Source organism: Bos grunniens, chromosome 2, assembly GCF_055505025.1.
Source record: "Bos grunniens cultivar Pamir isolate PY7600 chromosome 2, Bosgru_T2T1.0, whole genome shotgun sequence".
In the NCBI taxonomy this organism is placed as follows: domain Eukaryota; kingdom Metazoa; phylum Chordata; class Mammalia; order Artiodactyla; family Bovidae; genus Bos; species Bos grunniens.
The window spans coordinates 110960806-110985589 of record NC_141166.1 but is presented as its reverse complement, the minus strand read 5'-3'; the positions used below and the strand labels follow the sequence as shown (position 1 = coordinate 110985589).

General features: G+C 41.2%; 1 protein-coding gene across 4 annotated transcripts in view; it reads right to left on the bottom strand.

The window, feature by feature from the left end:
- Window positions 1–24784, bottom strand: part of MYO3B (myosin IIIB) — a 519880-nt gene that overhangs the window by 131461 nt on the left and 363635 nt on the right. For all 4 annotated transcript variants that reach the window (XR_015147500.1, XR_015147505.1, XM_086357182.1 and 1 more), the window contains exons 26-28: window positions 15032–15143; window positions 13492–13654; window positions 12128–12208 (exon numbers count right to left, since the gene is read on the bottom strand). Coding sequence is in view for 2 of the 4 variants with exons in the window: in XM_086357182.1 (XP_086213308.1) it covers window positions 12128–12208; window positions 13492–13654; window positions 15032–15143 (356 nt within the window). In the remaining 2 variants the exon portion in view is untranslated. The remainder of the gene's footprint in view (window positions 1–12127; window positions 12209–13491; window positions 13655–15031; window positions 15144–24784) is intronic.

Genomic DNA, 24784 nt, shown 5'->3' with positions numbered 1-24784 from the left:
TCCTCTCCACAGCAGGCTCCTCCCTGAGGTTTCAACCCTAACTCTGTCCTGTCTCCTTCCTCCCTGGCCTGTGATCCACAGGCTGTTTGCTTTCATCTTGCACTGCTTCCTAACTCAGGCTGTTTCTAATTCTGCCAAAACTGCTTCTAGACATATCATACTAGAATATTTGGGACTTTCTCCTTTTTTATTTCCTCAGATGTGTTTCTTTCTATCCTGTCTCTCTCCCTCCTCCTGGATGGCTCCCCTCCCTCAAGCATGGCCCTCCTGGTGGCACCATGTCTCTCCATTCCTTGCAGGCAGCCCATAAGTATTCTGTGATAAGTAATGCAGGCTGCCTTGGACCACATTTAAACAGGCACACAGAGTCCCTGTCCTCATGGAGCTTGCGTTCTGACACAGAGACTGAACATACAAAGAGATGTTTACCCTGCACCTCAGAATGTAACCTTCTTTGGAAATAGGGTGTATACATATATAATTGGTTTAAAATAAGGTCCTGTTGGATTAAGGCGGGTCTTAAACCCAATCATCAGTATTCTTATAAGATGGCCATGTTAAGACACAGGACATGTTAAGGCCATGTTAGGATACACTCTCTCTCGAGGGAGACCTGGGTTCAATCCCTGGGTCTGGAAGATCCCCTGGAGAAGGGATAGGCTACCCACTCCAGTATTCTTGGGCTTCCCTGGTGGTTCAGATGGTAAAGAATCCTCCTGCAATGTGGGAGACCTGGGTTCAGTCCCTGGGTTGGGAAGATCCCCTGGAGAAGGGAATGGCTGCCTATTGTTCTAAGCTTTTTACAAAAATTAATTCATTTACTCCTACAGGAACTCTCAAAGATAGAGACCACTATCATTCCCATTTTACAACTAAGGAGAGGCACAGGGAGCTTAAACGGTTTTCCCAAGAAAATCACACACAGCTGGAGGCTGGCAGAGTCAGAATTCAAACTCATGCAGTTTTGCCCTGAAGTCTGAATTCCTAAATATTACAGGGTGTAGCCCATTTATTTAAACATTTAAAAATCATTAACCCTCACTGTCTTAGTAATGGAAATAAAAATTCAGACTTTATTTCATTCACGTGCCTGGGCCTTTTAGAGTCCCACAGCTCAGCTGCTGCAGGTGGCGGCTCTGGCGTTGCCTGGTGTTTGATGACCCACCTAGAGGACAGACCCAGGCACTGCTTCCAGCAGGGACACAGTCTGGGTAGGTCTCCTGGCTGGTGATCTTCACCTGCTGAGCCTTCCTCACCATGGACCTGGCACAGAGGGTGCTCACAGACGAGGTGCAGAGACCCAGGCTTCCCCTCCTCACTGCTGCTGGCCAGTGGAACTAGAAGCCCGTGTGGTTTCTGGCTGGAGTGACAGCTGGTCAGTAGCCGTTTTACTGGAATTTAAAGAGGCCAACTTGTGGGAGGTCCAACAAGCAAATGCCACCAAAAGCAGCCCAAAGTCGAATTCTTTCCTTAAAGGGCAGAATCTCATTGACACAATTTTTCCCCCCTACAGCTGTATCACAAAGCCTGGCCTCCGCCTCTACCACACAAAACAAATCTAGTAATTTTAGGCCTATGAGCATTTTCCACTCTGATTCTTCACTACTTAATTTCAAATTAATCAAACTTTGACAGAGTTCAAAGAAAGTCTCGTCTGGTAACCACTTTCTCTAACTTGGAGGCTAAGGAGGGAGGCCTTCCTCTCCCCTGGAGATGAGCTTCCTGCCTGTCCTGGAGCATCACTGAGGAATTCCTCTTCCCTTCAGGCATCTAGGGACAGTAGCTCTCCTGTTTCCTGACTCCCAGCAGCCTTAGGTTGGATTCACTTCTTATAATTTATGCCCTGCTTGCTTCCAAAAAGGATTGAGGCAGGGACGCGTCACAGATCATTCTCTCCTTGTGACTGTGTTAGTTGGACCTGGCTTAGTCCTCTTTTCAAGCCTGTAGTAGGCCAGGTTTCATCTGAGACTGTCCCCCTCCCTTGTTAAAATCTATATTTTTAGAGCAATTTTAGGTTCACAGCAAAATGAGGGGAAGGTACAGAGATGTCCCATATACCCTTTGCCCCCACACATACTCAGACTCCCCAGTTATCAACATCCCTCATCAACTGTACATTTGTTATAACTGATGAACCCACACTGACACATCATACTTACCCCAGATCCACAGTTTACATTACAGTTCGCTCTTGATGCTATAAATTTTATGAGTTTGGACTTTATAATGACACATATCCATCATTATGGCGCCACACAGAGTGTTGTCAATGGCCCTAAAAATCCTCTGTGTTCTACCTATTTGTCCTTCCTCACAGCCCCTCACCCCTTGACAACTATTGATCTTTTTACTGTCTCCATAATTTTGCCTTCTCCAGAATGTCATATAGTTGGGATCACATAGTGTGTATTCTTTTCAGATTGGCTTCTTTCACTTAGTAAAATGCATTTGAGATTCCTTCATGTCCTTGTGTGTTAGTCACTCGGTCGTGTCTGGCTGTTCGTGACCCCACGGGGTGTAGCCCACCAGGCTCCTCTGTCCATGGAATTCTCCAGGCAAGAGTACTGGAGTGGGTTTGCATTTCCTTCTCCAGCTTCATGTCTTTAGTGGCTTGATAGCTCACTTCTTTTTAGCACTGAAGACTATTCCATTGTGTGGACGTGTCATGGCTTATCCATTTACCTACAGAAGGACATCTTTTTTGCTTCCAAGACTGGTAATTATAAAGTTGTCTTAAACAAACATTCCTGTACAGGTTTTTGTGTGGACATACATTTTCAGCTCCTTTGGGTAAATACTAAGGAGAATGACTACTGGATTACATAGTATGTTTAGTTTTATAAAAAATTGCCACATTCTCTTCCAAAGTAACCGCATCATTTTGCATTCTCACCAGCAGTGAGAGTTCGTATTGCTCCACATTCTCACCAGCATTTGGTGCTGTTTGTGTTCCAGATTTTGGCTATTCTAATATGTGAACAGTGGTATCTCGTTGATGTCTTAATTTTATTTCCCTGATGATATATGATGTAGAGCATCCAACTGTCTTTCCATCTTTTGAAGGAAAAAAACCAGTATTTTTATGTAGTTTATGTGAGCACTCAAAAAGCATCCAGCAGAGTGTTCTGAATGACAGGATGTTCAAAATACATTTTGAGGGAAGGGCAGGAGATCAGGAGTTATGCAGTCTGAATTGCAGGGAGGTTTCTTAGCCACAATCTGTAAAATGAGGTAAAATCTCTAACCTCCTTCTCAGCGTTACTATGATATTATAGAAATAAGGAGATTGGAAGTCCTTTGTGTGAATGTATGAATTTTAAAACTGCTGTGCAAAAAGTATAAGATGTTGTAAAAATAAGTATTTCTATTGGTTAGTCAAGAAAGAAGCAACTCCTACCTCCAGTATCATTCTGTCTTCTTATAAAACAAAGTTATTTACTTTGCTCTAAATTTTTCTTAAACAAAGCTTAAACAAAGCTCTGAATGTTTATAGTAGCTTTATTCATCATCACAGGAACTGGAAACAAATGTCCTTCAGCTGGTAAATGGACATAATTGTGGCACATCCGCAGACCAGGATTCTGCTCAGCAATGAAAAAGAACAAACTGCTGATAATGGAGCAACACTGACGACTCTCCAAAGTGTGAGGCTAAGTGAAAGAAGTCAGAGCCAAATATCTACATACTATATGCTTTACTTACATGGTGTTTTAGAAAACATAAAATGACAGGGACAGGAAAACCAGTATGGTCACCAGAAGCTGGGGGTGCGGAAGGGATGGACAACAGCAAGGGCATGAATGAACTCTTTGGAAATGTCTTTTTCTTGATTGTGTTGGGGGTTACCTGACTATATGTGATCATCCAATTTTATCAAACTGAGTTTCACTATATGTAAATTATACCTCAATAAATCTGACTTTAAAAAATTTACCAAATTAAAAAACAAAAAGGGTAAAGCCTCCTTCTCCCTAAACTGGATTGTTTCTGGACAGGAGGATGCAATTGCTTCTAACCCACTAGGAGGAGAGTCTGGGGGAAGAGCCTTGCTGTCAACGAGGGACACTTCACAAAACGTTTGCATCACTGACCATAGCTGGTTTTGACACTAAGCAGTTGGCTCAAAGTCTATGAAATTAGCAGGCTGTGGTTGCTTATACATCTCACCCATCACAACTTTATTGACGAGAATGGCTACCAGCTGTCACCTCTGCCTCCGCCTCTGTGCTTGGTGATTCAGACTGCGTGGCCACAGCAAATCAAGCCATGATCCTGCTATGGCTCTTCGTGTTGGGGTTTGAACTCCTGGCCAAATGGCTGTTGCTCAGCTGTTATGCTGCCAATCACCTGTCACTGAGGGTTAAATGTGAGAGGCTTACCCATATCTTCCAACTCTTCAGACATCTCAAAGGCAACTTGCCTTCCACAGCAGGAGGCAGCAGTCTTAGTGATATTCAACTCCTGGATTTTAGAATTCCTGACTTCTGGGGGGCAGGGTACAGAGGAAACTTGCTATTTTACAGAACAAGCTGCAGAAGGGCCTCAAACCCATGAGTGGGAAAAATGATGTCAGGAGCATATCACCTAAGTCATAACAATTTTGAGATCACTGGAAAATGTATCCACACAAATGAACCATACTCTTGGCATAATGGATCATAGCTCATTACAAAAATAAAGCTGCCTGAAATCTTTCACATACTATTGCTGTGTTTTAATTTTTCCCTGTCAGATAGGCAAAGACATAAGATTCAGAAAATTCTCTCTTTTATAAAGGTTTTATTATAACTGTATTTGAGATCTGACATGCACTATCTTTTTTTACTTCCATATAAATTTTATTTATTTTTTTTATTTTTTAAATTTTATTTTATTTTTAAACTTTACATAATTGTATTAGTTTTGCCAAATATCAAAATGAATCCGCCACAGGTATACATGTGTTCCCCATCCTGAACCCTCCTCCCTCCTCCCTCCCCATACCATCCCTCTGGGTCGTCCCAGTGCACTAGCCCCAAGCATCCAGTATCGTGCGTGCATCGAACCTGGACTGGCATCTTGCTTCATACATGATATTTTACATGTTTCAATGCCATTCTCCCAAATCTTCCCACCCTCTCCCTCTCCCATAGAGTCCATAAGACTGTTCTATACATCAGTGTCTCTTTTGCTGTCTTTCCTCCAAAAGTGAGAGAAATAGTTTCATCTTTCTGAAGTTACAAAATTATTATTCTAATCATAGAAGAGTTTTTCACAGACTCATTTTTTTTTCCCCCTCAAGTAACTTCATACTTAGGAAGTGGGGACAGAGAGGAAATTGACACTTACTGAATAGCTGCCATGTGCCAGGTCCCATGAGGGATACTTTGTGTAAATTACCTGCTATGATCCTCACAACAGTCCTGAGAATTAGACCTTAATGAGTCCCATTTTGTAGCTAAGGAAACTAAGGTTCAGAAGTTAAGCAATTTCCCCTAAACCATATGACAAACCTGGTGGTACAGCCAGGATTTAAAGTAATTTTGACTCCAAAGTCCACATGCTTAGGATGGTATATAAAACTCTCCCCAAAGCTTTGACTGGTGCCATATCCAAGATGGAAATCAATGTTAGAGCTGGTCTACTAAAAAGAGCATTGGGTGAAGACTCAGAACAGGGCTCTGATATTTGTCATTAAGCTTATGTAACACATAAGGGGAGACAACTTATGTAGACTCTCTGTGCTTCTGTTTGATCTGTTTGGGGAGAAAACAAAATCTGCTTTTCTACACACAGAAGTCTTTTGAGGGAAAAAGTTCAATAATTCTTGTCACAGCACAGTTAGTTTTCCTATAAGGTTTCTTTACTATTACTTGGACAGAGTCCCCAAACTAATAAGGGTTTCATAAAATGTGACATCACATTTTATGATTCTATGTGAAAAAAATGAAATACATAAATGCAATTCAAGAGTGTTGTTGACATCATTATTAATCAATTATTGACTACAATGCTGCTTCACTCAATGGTGAGGTGGTAAAGATACCATCTGAAGAACTGCCTTTTTGCAGCCAGATTCTGGAGCTCTACATGAAGTCCGTAAGGGAGGAAATGATTCCCACCCAAAGAGGTTCTATTCTTGGGTTTACTCTGAAATTTAATCTTGAGTCCTGTGATGCCAACCACTGCACCAAAGTTTCATCTTCAGCATTTCCATGCCGTGTCAGTATGATATCAGGAAAAAGCAGACCTCAGTTCCACACTGGCTTTGCAGCTTCTTCTCTAACTGTTAATTAGGTTAACAGTACTTTACCTGCTGGGTGTTTAATTCTAACATGGGCAATAATTTGATTTCAGAACAAAGGACATTCCTTTGCATCACAAGTTACTTTATGGTAAGAATTTTACTGCTTGTGCCCAGTGAGGTTTGGCAGAGCCCATTTCTTGACAGAAATCTCGAGGCTAAGGCCAGACTCTGTCTCTGCTATACACCACTTCCCTGAAGCCATGTTTCTGGAGCTCTCTGTATGTCCTGACCCAGCTCACAGACAAGGCACATTTTCCCAAAGTAAATCACAATCCTTAACCATCACCCCCCAAAACATTCTCCTTCTCTAAGAAGTTATACCTGTGGTTATCAGAAACCAGTTGCAGACCTTTACCTACAGAGAGTCAGAGAAGGTCAGACAGTGCAAGTAGACTCTGCAGGACCCTCACATTGCCTGAAAGGCACCTTCCTTCAGTTAATCAGAGCTTGGAAGACAGTGGAGCTAGCGTGAGCTCTCCATTCACCTCAAGCTCAGGTGCACCAGTTAATTCCTTCCCCTAGATGTTGTTTTACTCTTGTGTGGAAATGGCCTGAAATACCAGGAATGGAGAGGCAGCTGGCTCCTGCCAAGAAGAGTTTGGAACTTTTCTTCCCTCAGATTTTGAGAAATCACATGTTTTGTGCAAAACAACCAGGAATATTTCCAAAAGACAGAAACAGAACGAGTGAAGAAACAATGGAATAGGGTGGAATGATAGAGATGCATAAAGGAGCATGCTTGTTTTCCTCCTATCTGTCCAAAGTGGATATTTTCCCTCACTGGGTACATTCATTTGACTTTCCTCTACTGTTTGACTTGTGATCAACAATGTGCTTATGCACAGATTCATCAAACTGAAAAACATCTGCCTAATCATTTTTACCTTCAAGAAGCTTGGGCCATTTCAATGTATTATTGTTGGTTGTTTAGTCACTAAGTCATGTCTGACTCTTTTGCAATCCCATGGACTGTAGCCCACCAGGATCCTCTGTCCATGGGATTTCCCAGGCAAGAATACTGGAGTGGGTTGGCATTTCCTTCTCTGGGGGATTTTCCTGACCCAGGGATTGAACCCATATATCCTGCATTGGCAGGCAGATTCTTTACTACTGAGGCACCAGGGGAAGCCATTTCAAAGTATATCCTCAGCTGTATATTACAATGATTTTGACTCTTTGGTGTTTAATAGAATTCCCTTCCAAGGAGTGCTGACATAATATAGAGTACTTGATTATACAAACAGCGTCCATTTGAGGGAAGCATGTTTTTTAATCCTCTATGTTGAAGATGAAAAATCTGAAGCCCCAAACTAAATCCCATTGTTCACCTTGAGAGTAGCTCCAGCATAAAGCAGTTACTTAAACAGTAGTTGAATAAGTGAATGAAATAAAGACATTTCCTAATTTGAAATATAGTTGTTCTGTGCACCTAGGGATATTTCTGGGAATCTAGTTCTAGGAAATTATTGCAACAACCCAGTCATTGCCAACCCACCAACAATGCTAAAGGAATCAACCTTTCAAAATTAGAAAAGACTAGGAGGAAGGCTTACCTGAGAGAGGTTTAAAAGTTCAGGCGTTTTAAGTATTAAAACTTGGTTCTGCCATGATGTGGGGTCAGACTTTTAAAAGAAGTTAACCTGGAGAAGGGGGAGAGCCTGTCTGGATTCTATGCTTGCTTTCCTCTTTGGAAACTACATTTAAAGCAATTCCCATTGGCTGGCATCACATGATGTGCCCAGGGGTTCCAGCTGCAGCTGGTTTAAAATGCCTGCTCACAGGCTCAAGCAAGAGGGCCTCTCAGCCTTGGCAGGACTGAGGATGCCGTTCCAAAAACCACTCCCCTTAGAAGGCATTAGAAGGAGAAATGGCAATAGATTTTAGTGCTGTTATCCCCTGTAGGACCAAGGAGGGGAGTAAGTAGGAAGCTAATCAGATAACAGAGAGAAAGAGAAAACAATTTCCAAAGCACTGAAGCAATTAGATGAGAAAGTGCTATAAACCAATGGGCTCTTCCTGCTCCTGGAGGGCTAGGGGAAGAGAGGCTGCAAGAGCCAGCTCCTCCTGGAGACACCCTTTGAAGTTCCTTCCCAGTCCCTCAGGCTCCGCTGTCACTGAGGGCTTCTCCCCTGTGAGATGAGGAGCCTGGCACTTTGCTCTTGCTTAAAAAACAGATCTTGAGTTAGAAGGGTAATTTTTAAAAATTGTGCTTTCAAAAACTTAGAGAATGAGACATTGTAGACCTTTAAAAAAAATTCCCTGCAGGTTGTTTGTTTTGATAGTATTTACTGAGGAACGTATGCAATTTTAGTTGACAAAATCTAGTTATATCCATTCTCTGAAAGTTAAGAATTCATTAAGAAAAAACAACAACAATACATTAGTGATGGGTGACAACTATTGGTTTTTACTTCTACTATCCCATCTATCCAAACAGGAATATGTTTGCAATTATTTTTCTGATTAAAAAAGTACATATTTTTAATTGTTTTGTTATGTTTTCCCATAGCAAGAGCCTATTATCAGCATTAATCAAAAATAAAAACACACACACACAAAAATAATAATGAAAACACAATAAAGCATGCCACTTCTCACCAAGGTGACACTTGAAGTCGTTTCCCTCTCCTTGAAAAAAGAAACTGAGGAAGGCCATTTTTGCCCAGATCCTCAGCAGGCTCTCTGCCTGTGAACCCACATCTCACAAAGGCCCTTTCTTGCCGGCACAATGTTCCGCACACAGGAAATGTGTGTGCATGTGCCTAGCATGTTCCCCCGTTTGTTTTCTTTTCCAGCATTGCTCACTGGCTGGTGAACAGTTCAGGCCCACAGAGAGCTTGAGACCACCAGCTCATGTATTTGAAAGGCATCTGTTTATTTTGAAAATGCAAATGTGGCCTACCTCAAAGACTGACAGGCAGGAAAATACCAGGGAGCAAAGGGAGAGGTATCCAGTCTGGAGCCCTGTCCCTCCCTCGATCATGCCCACTGAGATCACTCGCCATCAGAACCACTTGAACAGCTCCAGGAGTCTGAGCGAACGGCCCACATTTCAAACGAGCAGGCTCGTCTCTCCCAAGTCCAGCCCGGCGGATCATAGCTCACCTGATTTAAAGTACTGATTGAGTCATTTCCAAAAGTACCCTGGGACTTGGAGATGGTGGTGCCCAGGCCAAGTACTGCCTGGAGGAGGGCCCCTAACACTGACACCAGTCTCCTAACAGCCAAAGCCCTGTCCTGGGGACAGATTCCTGGAGAAAGCCCGGGAAGGTTAATACCCTGACTTTGATCTCTGTCAAGGCATACCAGCAAGAATTAATTTACATTTCAGATGAAAAAGGTTGACAGCATGAAAAGGCATCTTGTTTCTGGTATGTGAATGTGCCGTAATAGATCGGGAATTCTGAAAGGAAGTTCTGAGGAAGCTAAAGGGATAAGCCGAGCGGCTGCTTTTATTGGGAAGAAGATGAAAGGAAAACAAATTTCAATATGCGCCGCTCTGTAGCAACATGTAGGCCAAATGCTTCCTAAATTTCAAGGGCTATTCTTTCAAAAACTATGTAACATAGCGTTGCAGCATGATTTAAACAAGCAAAAAAAAAAGACAATAGGCCAGAACTTGAAATATAAACCAAACACATTGAAGAGTCTACATTTCAAATGAAATGATCTGTTGAAAAAATAATAAATTAGAGAATAACCGTAGAAAATACCCAGAAAAGGTTATGTTGTGATAGCATCCCTAAGCCACTTCTGCAGGCTTCAAAAGTAAGAGTACCCCTATATTTGGAGTTTGTTCTACTTGAAATGTCCCCGGGACATGAAGAGCTTGTAAGGAGAGGATTATACTTTAGGAAGAACACACCCCAAAACAGAGACATTGGAATGAGCTGTCTTGCTTTTAGATCAACACTGCCTTTGAATCGAAAGATAAGGAGAACATTTTCAAGTAAAAGTAATCTGCCCATAAAATTGCAAATGTCATTACCCTATCTGAGTATCTTTACCACTTACACAAAACCAGCCCCTCAACTCCTGTCCATGATGTTGGCTGAAGGGCAATGAGACATTGCCCGCCCTTGCTCTGGCTGTCACACTCTCCCGCCAAGAGGGTGAGGTGGTGTCAGTACCACCCTCAATAACTACATGCCCACCCAAGCCCATGGGGACTCAGAAGCTCCCAATACCACTTGATATGCACGACACTGGCTGCCAGGCTAAGAAGGAGGGTGTTTCCAAGGTTTAAAAAAAAAAGAAGCTACTTAAAGAAATGTGTTCTCTCCAGTCCCATGAAACAAAAGGACCCTTTCATAGTGTACCCACCCCACAGGTGCTGCGCTGAAAAGATGCAGCCGAGCGTCCTGATATAATGAAGCCACTCACCTGTCTGTTCTTATGCATTTTCTTATGTCTGTTCTTATGCATGTGGCAATAACAGAGTCCAAAAGGGAGCCATCTAAAGATGATTTTCAGAGAGGGAAAATTTGATTTATGGTCCTACACACTTTATGATAAGGGAATCAACAATAGATAAGCTCAAAGTTTATATTTGAAAATACATGTTAGGTTTTGAGCCAAACAGTGTGATCAGTCCAGTATCTTCTCTTGGTGTGGGCGAGGGTAAGGGGAACTCTGTGTGTGTGTGTGTGTGTGTGTGTGTGTGTGTGTGTGTGTTGGACAGTGGGGAGGAAGAGAGAAAATGCATTTTGAGTTGTTTTACTTGTTGCAACTAGAGCTGGATCCTTCTTCCTGATGCTTTGACGCTGTGGAGCTTAGAATTCCTAGGGGATGGTGTTAAAAGTTGCACTCTGGGGTTGAAATGACACTCTTTCCTCCCAAACATTTTGTTTTTGAATAAAGTTGTCTGGCCTTACAGGGCCAGAGAGTTCTGAGAAGTGCCTCAAGAAGCCAGGCTCTGAGTAGAGATCTCCTCGAAAGGGGTGCAGTTGTTTCCCTTAAAAGTTTGTTCCAAGTGTGGCAGTATCTGAAATCCTCTCTCTCTGCTGCAAGTCCGCTGGCCTGGTCACGTCTCTCTCGTTCTGTCTCTGATATCTTGTGCTCTCAGAGCCCGGGTGTGTCTGCTCTGGGGCCTGTCTCTTCCAAAGCCTCAATTAGGCACATGCAGCTTCAAAAGACAGAGGGAGCTAAGCCCCACAGCCCCTGGGGATACTGCCCTTTGCAGAAGAGCAGAGTGACCTGGGAGCCAGAGCTTGAGGTGCTCAGGCAGCTACAAGCTGAGCCACAGCATGCTAACCCCAGGGGGCCCAGAGGACCACTGCAGTCACACACAGGCCTGGGTGTGGGAAACACAGTTTGCCAGGCAAGTACCTGAGTTAGTCCTATCTCTGTGCTATGAAGAGATAGGCTGAGCATATAGTTAGAGAATTCCAAGGTTGGAAGACCTTTCAGACCTTTCTAGCCAATGTTCTTGTTTGCAGACAAGGGACGGGTGACTCCAGGAGAGGAAGGGAATTGCTCAGTTGGCAGTATGTAAAATGGACTCTATCCAAACTGGCTGTGAATAAATGCTGACTCGACTTCTGACTGGCTGTGTGACTATGGACAAGTTATTTCACTTCTCTGTGCCTTGTTTCCCCCTGTATAAAATTGGGAATACAAGAGAACCGACTTGGAGCATCCTTAGCCAAGGTCTGGCATGCAGCCAGTGCTCTCAATCATCACATGGACGGGGGTGAATCAGAACAAGCGCTAGACCCACTAGAACTCTTGACTCCTCTTCCAGTGCTCCTGAATTATTAACCTTTCAGCTTTTTGAAACTCATATGAACTTAATCACAGAAGATTTCCAAGTGGATGCTATGAAAACGATGTTTTAATTACCTGCGTGAATATGAACAGCAGACTCACTCCTTCTGTTGCTTATTTTCTTAAATTTCCTCCGAGCATCATATCCTCTCCAGGCTAAAAATATAAAACCATGTGCTAGGAATGAGATTAATTTAAGAATGTGCCAGAGAATTGATATAAGCTGTTTCCCTCCAATCCTCTACCCCTCTCCTCCTCCCCACTGCTTTCTCACTGAACAAAATAAGCAGAGCTACGTGAGTGATGGTGGGGAAGAGGGGCCTCTCTGTACTCTCAGCTCGGCCTCCAAGATGCTTTTGAGGAGGAGTCATTTTGGTTCAGGCAGTGAATTTCTGCAACCTCTGGATTCCACTTAGGAATCACTTGGAGCCCTGTGCAGGTGAGGTGGGTCCCTGTCATTCCAACCCATGGAGGAAGCTCTGCCTTCAGGACTTGAGGGGTAGGAGAGGACTGGAATGGCCTGACTCACTCTGTATTTTTTATTGGGAGAAAGGTATAAGACATGAAAGTTGAAGGAGAGAAAAATAAATAATAATGATTAGTAGCATCACATTTGCGTTTGGTGAGGGGAGACTATGTATAGAACTGTGTTCAGGGAGGGAATGCATGACGGAAAGGGAAAATGCGTGGGAAATGAATGAAGAGAAGAGAAAGGGAGCCTGGGGCAAGGGGCAGGGTGTGGAGTCCTTCAGAGCGCTAGGCACTGAGCTGCCACCAGCAGCATGACCAGCTCTCCTTTTCACTTCCTCCCTGAGCGCTACAGCTCTCCATGTCACTGAATGAGGTCATGGAGTCCATGTGGACGTTATGATTCTGGGTTATGAGAACACAAAGGAAATCATCTGCTGTGCTCAAGACCTGGGACAACTGCCTGCAGTAGCACAGGAGCTCAGACGCTGTTTGTGACACAAATGACACATGTGTGTGCAAAGAGACACTGACAGGGCTGGGTGTAGGACAGAGCCTAGTGATAAGTTGCCTTGGTTTACAAGCTCTGTCTGAGCCAGGAAAGCCTCCTAGATGTGACAGTAGCAGTTCTGAGGCTGAAAACCTGGTAATGGACATGAAGTGTGCATGAGGTGGGTCATCTGGGAGCTGGGGCACATGTCTGTGTGATTGGGGTTTTACATCCACCCACTGCTACTGCCTCTATCTTGCCGTGGGTAAGGATGGCTCGTTTGCTTATCTGGAGGTCAGAGACTGTGGCAGTCTTGCTCACAGCTATACCCCCAGCACCAAGCACAAGGCCTGGCCTGCAGTAGATACTTGATAAATATTTGCTGAAGGCAAGAGGGAGGGAAGAAAAGGCACCACTGAGAAGAACAAAAGGTGAGTGGCCTCAAGCACTTAATGAAATGCCAAGATTCAGGGATGTTTACCTGACTGGATGGCAACAGCCCCCTTCTCTCTCTTCTCTCTGACTCTTCTGTATCTCCTGGCTCCCAGCCACCCCTTGGCATAGGCCTGCAGCACAACCACTCTGCCTATGACTTCCCGCAGCAGCAAATTTAACTGCTCAACATGATAATACTTGAGAAAAACCTGAAATAAGACATCAGTTTTAGCATTACATATAGGCTCCCAAGGGCTCCTCTGGTGCTCAGGGGTAAAGAAGTGTGTTAGTCTCTTAGCTGTGTCTGACTCTTTGCTACCCCATGGACTGTAGCCCACCAGACTCCTCTGTCCGTGGGATTCTCCAGGCAAGAACACTGGAGTGGGTAGCCATTCCTTTCTCCAGGAGATCTTCCTGACTCAAGGATCAAAACTGGGTTTCCTACATTGCAGGTGGATTCTTTACTGTCTGAGCCACCAGGTTCAGATAAACCCTGCCAGTGATTCTTCAGTGGTAAAGAAACCACCTCCCCATACAGGAGATGTGGGTTCTCCCCTGGAGAAGGAAACAGCAACCCACTCCAGTATTCTTGCCTGGGAAGTCCCATGGACAGAGGAGTGTGGCGGACTACAGTTCATGGGGTTGCAAAAGAGTCAGACACGACTGAGTGACTAAAAAACAAGAATAATGGACTCCCACAAAGAAATTCACTCTGCTCCAACAAATTAACATAAATATTAAAACATCATCTAAATAAAGTTTACAGTGACTTGATTTATGCTAACATTACTGATTTCTTAGAAGCAAATACGATTAATTCCCCTTGTAGGGTCGAGCCAATATGGGACTATTAATATACACAGATGATGAAGTTAACAGCGTTTTAGGAGATCCTAAATGTTCTCTAGGCCTCAGTTCTGCCATGAGTTCCATTTTCTCAGCTTCCTCTTTTCCCTCTCAGCTCTGATGGAGGTGTTAAACCAGAAAAACTGACCAGGGCCGACAGAAGTTCTGAGGGAGAGGGGCTTGAATGGGCCACAGTGATCTGATTTCTGCTGAAGAGCAGCAGCATTGCCATCCACACTCAGGCTGAGGCTGGCATTGTAGGGCAATTCAGAAGGGACCACAAAAACCTGAAATCTTGTAGGAATATGATGTTCCCCCAAATGAAAAGCTAGACATGATGAGACTACTAATCAGAGTGGGCAGTAAACAACATGAGTCTAAGGAAAAAAGGACAAAAGTATAAAAGATACTCATTATTGTCATTAACATGATTTGTGTATTTGCCTGCAGTGCTGGAATAAGCAGCACTGAAAAAAAGGACATTTAAAAATGAGCTCAAAGATCTCATTCTAGAAATGTTAAATGGTTCTCAAACTACACGCAGAACAGGAAAGAAACTCTCCTCTTTTGGCCTCTGAGATCCTGGGACTCCGGACCCAAGACCAGCAAAGATCACTGTTAGGTTGGGGTCTTGTCTGGTAAGTTGCAAAACTTACAGAGCTATTCAAATCACTGATAAGAGACCGAGGTACACAGCAGAGCATCTCAAGTGACAATCTAAACAACAAAGAAAGAACTACCTTTGTTTTTCCCAGCAGCCAGTGATCTAATCTGGACTTCTCCAAGATAGCGATGCAACTCTCTTTGCTAGCAAGAGGTGTTTGATGTGCTCTGAATGCCAAGTAATAATACCTACAAAACAGAACAGTGAAATAAAGCATTTTTAGTCACCATTTGATTCAGCATCATAGAGTTGCTCTGGGCCCATTGACATGCCTTGTTTTTCAATATCAAATATTTGTTGAGCATCAATAATAGTGTACTAGGTAGTGGAAGACACACAATTCATGCTTATTAGCACTTATCTACTTTCATATTTTCTGCTACATGTATTTTCCTTTTAGTATTGCTTGTAATTCACATTCAAAGCATACTTGGCATCTTTTACATGCAAAATCAAAGTATGTAATCCTTTAAAAAACTGAAGTTTAGACAGCTCTCCCAGCAAAAGTTACCATTTTAAATGTATTACTCTTTTAAAAATAATTTGTCATCTCACTGTATGAATTTGGCTCTGCTTTGAAAATTCCATCTGAAGCAATGTGTAGAGAGCAAAAATGATCACAGCCTGACTCTACTGATTTTGTCTGTTAAGCTCTGTGTCTCTTTCAAGGTAAAAAGTGGGTATGTTTTCTTGAGACAATCACCAAAACCACATTTGTCTTCCTAAATTACTCATTTTAATAAACTTCTGTACTTTCAGATGAAAGAGTTTCTGGGTAGATTCAAAGAACATGACCAGATTATATATATATATGTAAGTTTGTATATGTGTGTATGTCCATACATATGTCTATATACATGTATATGCATATATATGTACATGATGTTGAATATATTATCTTTTTAGAAAACTTTATCTTAGCTTTTCTTTTAAAAACTTTCAAGCATTTTTCCTCTGCTCCTTGTTGCCATCTGTAATTAAATTCAACCACTTGGAAGTATTTCCTTGTCAGAGGATTTTCCTGTCATTGCTCAGACAAGGGTGATCTGTTATTTTAGAATTGCTTTAAAATGTAGAGCCATTTATACTTTTTAAGAAAATCACCAAAATATAAAATATGTCCTTTCCTCTCACCAAATATTCCCATGCTTTCTGTTTATGGAAAGATAAACACACTTGATTAGCACTTAAGCCATTTAACTTTATCTTTGTGCTACAACATTGTTGTACAAGTTAGGATCGAATGCTGATTTTGCCGAAAACATTTGCATTCAGAGATTCTGAGAATGTTTCTAAGACTCTGAGTCTCTGTTTCCACCTGTGAGGAAGAGAAGCAGTTTTCTCTCAGAACCCCTGAATGGTGGCCAGGACCATGCTAGGTCATCTGGCCAAGCCCAGGAACCTGTTCAGAGTAAATGTTCCTGGAGCTAGGTGGGAGGAGGGACAGCCAGGAGTCAGGCTGAGGTCTGGGCAGTTCATGGCATCAGCACAGATTCTTTAGCCCTAGTTTCTCAAGGACTGTAATTCCAATCATAGGCTCTTGGATTTGGCTTGGGCTAAAGCAAGAAGATTGTGTACTAGAGTGCATGGGGGTGGTAGAAATAGATGGCAAATCTCTACGGAGTGAACATCTTGGGAAAGGTAAAGTACAGATAGCTTAAGATGTAAAAGTCATTGATAAAAGCAGGACTTCCCTACTCTCTTTTCCTTTAGTCCCGGCCATTTATAAAATGGGCTATATATTATAAATAACATATGGCATGATTATATGTTTATAATATGATTAAGGGCTTACTTCCCTGGTGGCTCAGACGGTAAAGCATCTGCCTACAATGCGGGAGACCCGGGTTCAATCCCTGGGTCGGGAAGATCTCCTGGAGAAGGAAATGGCAACCCACTCCAGTATTCTTGCCTGGAAAATACCATGGATGGAGAAGCCTAGTAGGCTACAGTCCATAGCGTCGCAAAGAGTCGAACATGACTGAGCGACTTCACTTTCACTTTGGCCTTAATCAGACAGGCTTGCTCAGGCTGATTGCTCAATACTGTTAGTGATGAAATATTTAAAGATAATCTAATGAATGACCAGAACTATGCAGTATATGAGATTACAAGATATGTTCTAACTATCCGTTCAAGGATTTATCCTTGTTTGGGGGGCATCCATGGATGCTTCTTAGCCATTTCTAAATAGACAGAATATATCTTGAATTAATATAAATATTATAAATTAACTTTGATTTTTAGCACTTCAATTCAAATCTCTTATTATGATAATAACATTCATATATAGCTTTTAGTTCAGAAAGAGATGGATAACAGTACGGTCAAGATGTGAAGATTTCAAAAAACATTAAGGGAGCATTCAAGTGATGTGTCTGCAGTAGTCAGGTCAGAGAGGTATCAGTGCAGTGTGTTTTCTCCACAGAGTATTCTAATAGATAATATGGTTAAAAACAAAACAAGACAAATAAGCACTTTGGCTGAGTTTCTGTATGCTTAAACGTTTCAATATAAGGGCAAAAATGAAATGAAAGGCATGAAGATAAAAGGCCTGCCACCAAGGGGACATCTTTTTGAGAAGATCCATTCCACCCCCTTCTTGAAGCAGCTTGATGAGTTAAATAAGCAGGAGACAATGCAATAGCAAAATAATACATGTAAAGATTTGTCTTGAGGGTCTGAGTACTTGAGAACATTGTAAAGACCAGTTCTATCTCTCTATTCAAGAGTTCTGCCCTGAGCTGTTCACCAGTTCTGCCCTGAGCTGTCTCTGATAGGTAGAATTCATCTCTCAGATTGGAGTTTGAGCCCTGAGTTAAGAGTGAGAAGGTCTTTCATCTCTAACCATAGGTAAGTCACTTGTATCTGAATTTTCAAAGGGAGCAATGGGAACCAAATAAGTGGTTCTTAGCTCTTAGGTGAGGGGGAGCGTGGTGGAAGACTCTATGAAAATCTGGTAAAAGCTATAAACATTTTTTCTTAGGAAAATGCTCTTGATATAACATATTGCACACAGTATCAAGGGTTCCACATAGTTCGTGTTGGCCCTCCAATGACCTAAGAGCCCTTCCCTATTTCAGAGCTCTACGGAAAGTGATAAATTTTACAATACTTTATCTTATTAAAACACATAAGTTATTAAAAGAGTAAATATCCAGTTGAAAAATCTCTATCCAAAAATGTTCTTTAGTTTTCTGCCTAAAATGTTTTATTGTATGAAATACAAATTTTTCAAGGAAGAGTTTTTAAACTAGTTAAACTAGAGGTACCAGTTACTACATAACAAAAAACTTCAAAACTTAATGGGTTAAAGAGTAGACATTTATTGTCTAACAGTTTGTGAGGGTCAGGAATTTAGGAGCAGCTTATCTGGGGATTTCTGGCTCAGGGTCTTACATGAGATTACAGTCAAGATGTTGGCAAGGGCTTCAGTCATCTAAAGGCTTGAGGATCTATTTTCAAGATGGTGCCACCACAAGGCTAATGGTAAAAAGCCTTAGTTTCTTTCTGGCTATTGACAGGATGCTTCTCAGTTCCATGCTACATGGGCCTCTTCAGAGGACTATTTCAGTATCTTCATAACAGAAGATGGTCTCTACCAGAACAACGGATCCCAGAGAAAAAGCAAGAAGGAATCTGTAATGCCTTTTATGACTGAGGCTTAGAAGTGATACACCATCACTTCTTCCATATTCTTCTATTCATTAGAAGCAAGTCTCAAAGTCCAGACTACATTTAATGAGAGAATTTAAGTTTTACCTCTTAAAGGGATTTAAGTATCAAGTAATTTGTGGCCATATCTTTAAACCACTGCAAAGAATCTCTCTGAATCATCAACTCTTATCAAAAAATGCACAAATACAATAAAATAAGTTAAAAGTAAAAGTAAAAGACATACCATACTAATACTAGTCAAATTAAAACTGGACTGGTTATATTAATATAAACAAAGTAGATTTCAGAGCAAATAAATATTATGAGGGATAAAGAAGTTTATTTCATAGTGATAAAGAGGTCAATCCATTAAAAAAATTAAACATTCTAAGCATTTTTTCACTTAATAACACAGCTTGAAAATACATGAGCCTAAAAGTATTAATGCTGCAGGTGCTAATACTGTTAATTGTGTCTTGTTAATAATACACAATTATAGTCAAGAGAATTCAGTACCCTCTTCCAGTAATTGATAGGACAAGTAGACCAAAGAAAAAGAATCATCAAGGATATGCAAGGTTTGAATAACCAACCTAACCTAACTGACATTTATAGAAAATTCCAGCTAAAAATAATAGAACACATTTTCTTTTCAATTACATATGAAACATCTACCACAATAGGCTATATTCTGGGCAAAAACCCCCATGACTTAGTCATACAAGGTACATTCTCTGACCATAGCAGAATTAAATTAGAAGTCAACAAGATACCTGGAAAATTCCCAAATATTTATGAACAGACTTCCATGGAAAAATAACCCATGTATCAAAGAAGAAATCAAAAGAGAAATCAGATTGATCAAATGAACATGAAAACACAACCTGTCAAAAATTTGTCGGATACTGCAAAAGTAGTAGTATTTAGACATATATACCATTAAACACCTATAACAAAAAAGAAGAATGGTCTCAAATACATGAGTTCAACCTCTAACATACATTAGGAAAAGAACAAATAAAACCCAAGATCAGCAGAAGAAAGGAAATAAAGATCATGGTGAAAAATCATTGAAATAAAGAAGAGACACTGAATGAAATTGAAAAGTGTTATTTGAGAAGGTTAATGAAACTGGTAAACCTTTAGCCATATAGGTTAGGAAAAGGAAAGCAAACAAAGGTATAAGATTAGTGATATTCTATAGATTCTACAAATATTAAAAATACAATAAGGGAATATTAGAAACAACTTTGGGGGCCTCCCAGGTGGGCCTAGTGGTAAAGAATCTGCTGCCAATGCAGTAGATATAAGAGACGTGGGTTTGATCCTTGGGTCAGGAAGATCCCCTGGAGGAGAGCACAGCAACCCACTCCAGTATTCTTGCCTGGACAATCCCATGGAAGGAGGTGTCTGGTGGACTATAGTCCATAGGGTCACAAAGAGTCAGGGTCACGACTGGAGTGACTTAGCATACACGCACAAACTTTATGTCATGCTAACGAGATAAAAGTGAAAAAACATATGATCTTACTAAATGAGGAAAAGGATTTGACAAAATCCAATATCCAACACTAATTTAAAAAAAAAAAAAAGAAACTTTTCAACAAGCTCAATTCAAGGGAATTTCCTCAATCTGAAAAAATAAAGTATCTATGAAGACCTTACAGCTAACACCACATTTAATGGTGGAAGACTGAATACTATTCCCCTAAGCTTAGGAAAAAATAAAGGATATCCATCATTACCACTTCAATTCAGCATTGTAAAAGTTCCAGCCATTGCAAACAAGAGAAAGAAATAAAAGGTATCTCTATAAGAATGGAATAAGTAGAACTGTCTTAATTTGAAGATGACACATTATCTATGTAGAAAATCCCATGGAATGTATGAAACAAACAAACAAAAATCCTACCAGAGCTAATAAGTGAATTTAGTAAAGTTGTAGGCTACAGATCAAAACCAAGATCATGGCATCCGGCCCCATCACTTCATGGCAAATAGATGGGGGGAAAATGGTAACAGTGACAGACTTTATTTTCTTGGGCTCCAAAATCACTGCAGATGGTGACTGCAGCCATGAAATTAAGACACATGCTCTTTAGAAGAAAAGTTATGACAAATCCAGACAGCATATTAAAAAGCAGACACATCACTTTGCCAACAATGGTCCGTATGGTCAAAGCTATGGTTTTCCAGTAGTCATGTACAGATGTGAGAGTTGGACCATAAAGAAGGCTGAGTGCTGAAGAATTGATGCTTTACAACGGAGGTGCTGGAGAAGACTCTTGAGAGTCTCTTGGACAGCAAGGAGATCAAACCAGTCAATCCTAAAGGAAATCAGCCCTGAATACTCATTGGAAGGACTAGTGTTGAAGCTGAAGCTCCACTACTTTGTCCACCTGATAAGCCAACTCATTGGAAAAGATCCTCATGCTGGGAAAGATTGAAAGCAGGAAGAAAAGGGGGGAGCAGAAGAAGAGATGGTTCAATAGCATCACTGACTCAGTCAACATGAGTTTGTGCAAACTGGGAGATAGTGAGGGACAGGGAAGCCCGTCATGCTGCAATCCATGACATAGCAAAGAGTCAGATGAGACTGAGCAAGAGAACAACAACAACAAAAGGCCACAGATCAATATACAAAAATTATTGTACTTCTGTATACTAAAAACAAAAAATAAAACTGAAAAACTATATCATTTATAACATTTACAAATGTGAAATACAATAGTGATAAATCTGACAATAAGTGCCATTTCTTCAGTCTTTGAAGACAACAGCCAGAGTTCTACACAGTAGAGGGCCAGGGTAGATCTGAAAGGAACAGTGTATAGCATCTTTGTGTTTCTGTTGTATACAGGTGATTTGGAGATTCAGCTTTTTTTTTTTTTTAACTTTGGTCTTTTTTTCAAATATTGTTTAATAAAGTTTAATTAGCTTCAGAAAAAAAAAATAAAAAGGCCTGTTCACGGAAAATCATAAAACATCAGCTAAGAAAAATTAAAGAAGACCTAAATAGATGGAGAGAGATATTATATTTCTGAGTCAGAAGATTTAATATTGTTAATATTCAAGTAAAGCACATTGGAGAAGGAAATGGCAACCCACTCCAGTGTTCTTGCCTGGAGAATCCCAGGGACGGGGGAGCCTGGTGGGCTGCCGTCTATGGGATCGCACAGAGTCGGACATGACTGAAGCAACTTAGCAGCAGCAGCAGCGGCAGCAAAGCACATTACCCTTCATAATGCAGTGAGCTTCATCCAGTCAGTTGAAAGCCTTAAAAGTCTGTGGTCCCCTGAGAAGGAATTTTATCACCATGCTGCCTTTGGACACAAGACTACATCAACTCCCGCTGGAATTTCTAGCCTGCAGATTTCTAACTTGCCAGCCCCCACAACTACCTGAGCTGATTACGTAAATCAATTTCTCCTTGAGAGAGAGACAAATCTGTATCTGTATGTATAAATACACACACATCCTATTGGTCGGGTTCTCTGGTGAAATCTAATATAGTCCCAGTTCCTTTTTGCTGTTATTTAAACATGGAGTGGAGATGGAGCCAACTGTGGTGGTAAACTTCCTACTAATGGTAGAGGCAAGTAATGAGTTTGGTAGGTTGTTTTTTAGTAACTTCCTTTCCTCTCTCTCATTTCTTCCCCCTTTGTCACTGAACTCCCCAAGTTTCCCACAGATGTTGGGTTTGTGTACCACACACTGGGGGTCCAGGACATTCAAATCCAGCTGTTCCTCCACATGTTCACATACAGATCTTCCCTGTCCTGTGTCAAAACTCTCCGTGCCTGGGCATTGTTGCAGGGCCATCTGTGCAGGGGATTAGCTGGCTCATCTAATAAACATTTAGATCCTGAAGGGAATTTAGACTCGTCAATAAAAATTCTTACTTTGTTTAGAGGAGAAAGCCTGGGAGAAAGCCAGAGAGCCAGAGCAACTGGCTTCAAGGCCACAAACCTAGAATAAGAGCTGAGGCTTTGCCTGGTCTTCTAATCCCAAGTTCAGGCTTCTTTATACTCATCTAACCTGTGTTTACTCTTAGCTATTATAATATACACAGGTAGTATCATTGTCTCTCTAACAGGGACCTTTGATCCTTCAGCACTTTCCAGCTAACTGGAGTGTCTACAGTGATCTGGAATATTGGGACTTGACTTAGAAGTGTTTATTACCTACATCTGAACATCAGCTGTCAGGCACTCCTTGATACATGATCCAAATAATACTCTATTTGCACTAGTGTATCAGTAAGGTGTTGCTGTTTCAATGGAAAACTACATTGTCTTCAGCGTATTCTCCAGGGTTATCAGATTCTAGCCCTGGTTCATCTTCTTTGAGCTATTTTGCAACTCTTTCTAAATTGTAGGTAACTGATAGATACATAAATTCTGTCCATTCTGGTGATAATTTTAATTGACTTCTTCTCTGCTGTGGAAAAACCACTGGTGTTTCTATTCATGATTCATCTTAACATTCCTTTACTTTATATGAGCCTGTGCTGGTTTGACTTTTCCTTTGAACTGATTATAACATCTGTCTGGTTCCCTCATATCATATAAATAAAATAAATTCTTTAAACACATTCACTTTTATATCTGTATGTAAGTCATGATTTTATTTTATGAAAATTATCTTTAAACAAGAGGAAGAAAGAAGTCGAGAAATTCAGGCTATGGAGTTTTGACCCAAAGGAGCACAAACACATGAGCAAGTGGAGGCAGGAAGTCCTCATACCTTGGCAGACCCAGTGCTACCAAGCAGTCCTAAAAGGTCTCGTGTGCTCAGAAATACTGCCACTCTTCCACCTCTGAAATGCAAATACTGGTTAGTGCAATAGGTTCATTTTGGGACTTACTGAAAAAAATAGTTATTTTCCAAAGTGATCACACCAATTTATAGCCTCACCAGTGGAGTATAAGAGTCCACCTGCCGTCTATCCATGGCAACCCTGGAGATTGTCAGACTTACTGATTACTGCCAAAATAGGTATGAAGTGGTATTTCATTGTGGTTTTAATTTGTATTTCCTTAATTACTCATGTGGTTGAAATTTTCCTCTTGTTTTCAACAGTCTTCTGACAATGACATCTTCTAACAATATATATAATGAATTTAATTCTTCTAGTTTTTCCTAATGATTATCCATATGGCTAGAATGGGAAAGGAAAAGAGGAGGAAAAAACCCCCCAAAACACTAAGAGTATCTAATTTAGGTAAAAATTATATTAGCATTGGTGATCACTTACTTTTTGTTATGCCTGACATTTTTAATCTGTACCTCTTACCTTAATCATTCTCCTCCTGCATCTTTATGTTGTTTGGGAAGGATGTGCCTCCTTTAAAGATGCTTTTGAAATCCCAACCTATACTGAATGAGCTCTGCTTTTCATCCCTCTGGTTTGAATTTTGCTCTCAAAGGCAAGCAAAACATCTATATTCTAAATGAAGATGTGCACTAAGTCAATAGTGAGTCATTTTAAAAACGGTTAATTATACAAACAATTTTATTTTCCTTTTTAAAGAAAAAAAAAAAACTTTAAACAAGTAACTTCCTTTACGAAGAGTCATTCATTCTGTATAGTGTCAGAGCTCTGATACAACCATGTTATTACTGTTCATCACTTTCTAAATTTCACTGACTCTTCATCCCCTCTCTACTCATTTGTTTGGGCTTCCCAGGTGGCTCTAGTGGTAAAGAACCCCCCTGCAATGCAGGAGTTGTAAGAGATGCAGGTTTGATCCCTGGGTTGGGAAGATCCCCTGGAGGAGGGCATGGCAACCCACTCTAGTATTCTTGCCTGGAGAATCCCCATGGACAGAGGAGCCTGGCGGGTTACAGTCCATAGGGTCGCAAAGAGTCGGACATGACTGAAGTGACTGAGCACGCACTACTCATTTGTTCATTAAATAAAACTTCATTTAGGACCTATTAATGTACCAGGTACTGATGGAAGAGCTGGAATGACATGAGCGAGCAAAGCAGACAATTTCCCCACCCTCACAAAGCTCCCATTCTAGTGGGGGAGACAAACATTAACAAGTACACAAAGGACATCATTTTGAGTAGGGACAAGGACTGTGAAGAATAGCAAAACAGGGCAGAGGGGTTCATTAGTATATTGGGGGATATTTTGGGCAGGCAGCCTTTAGCAACCAGGATG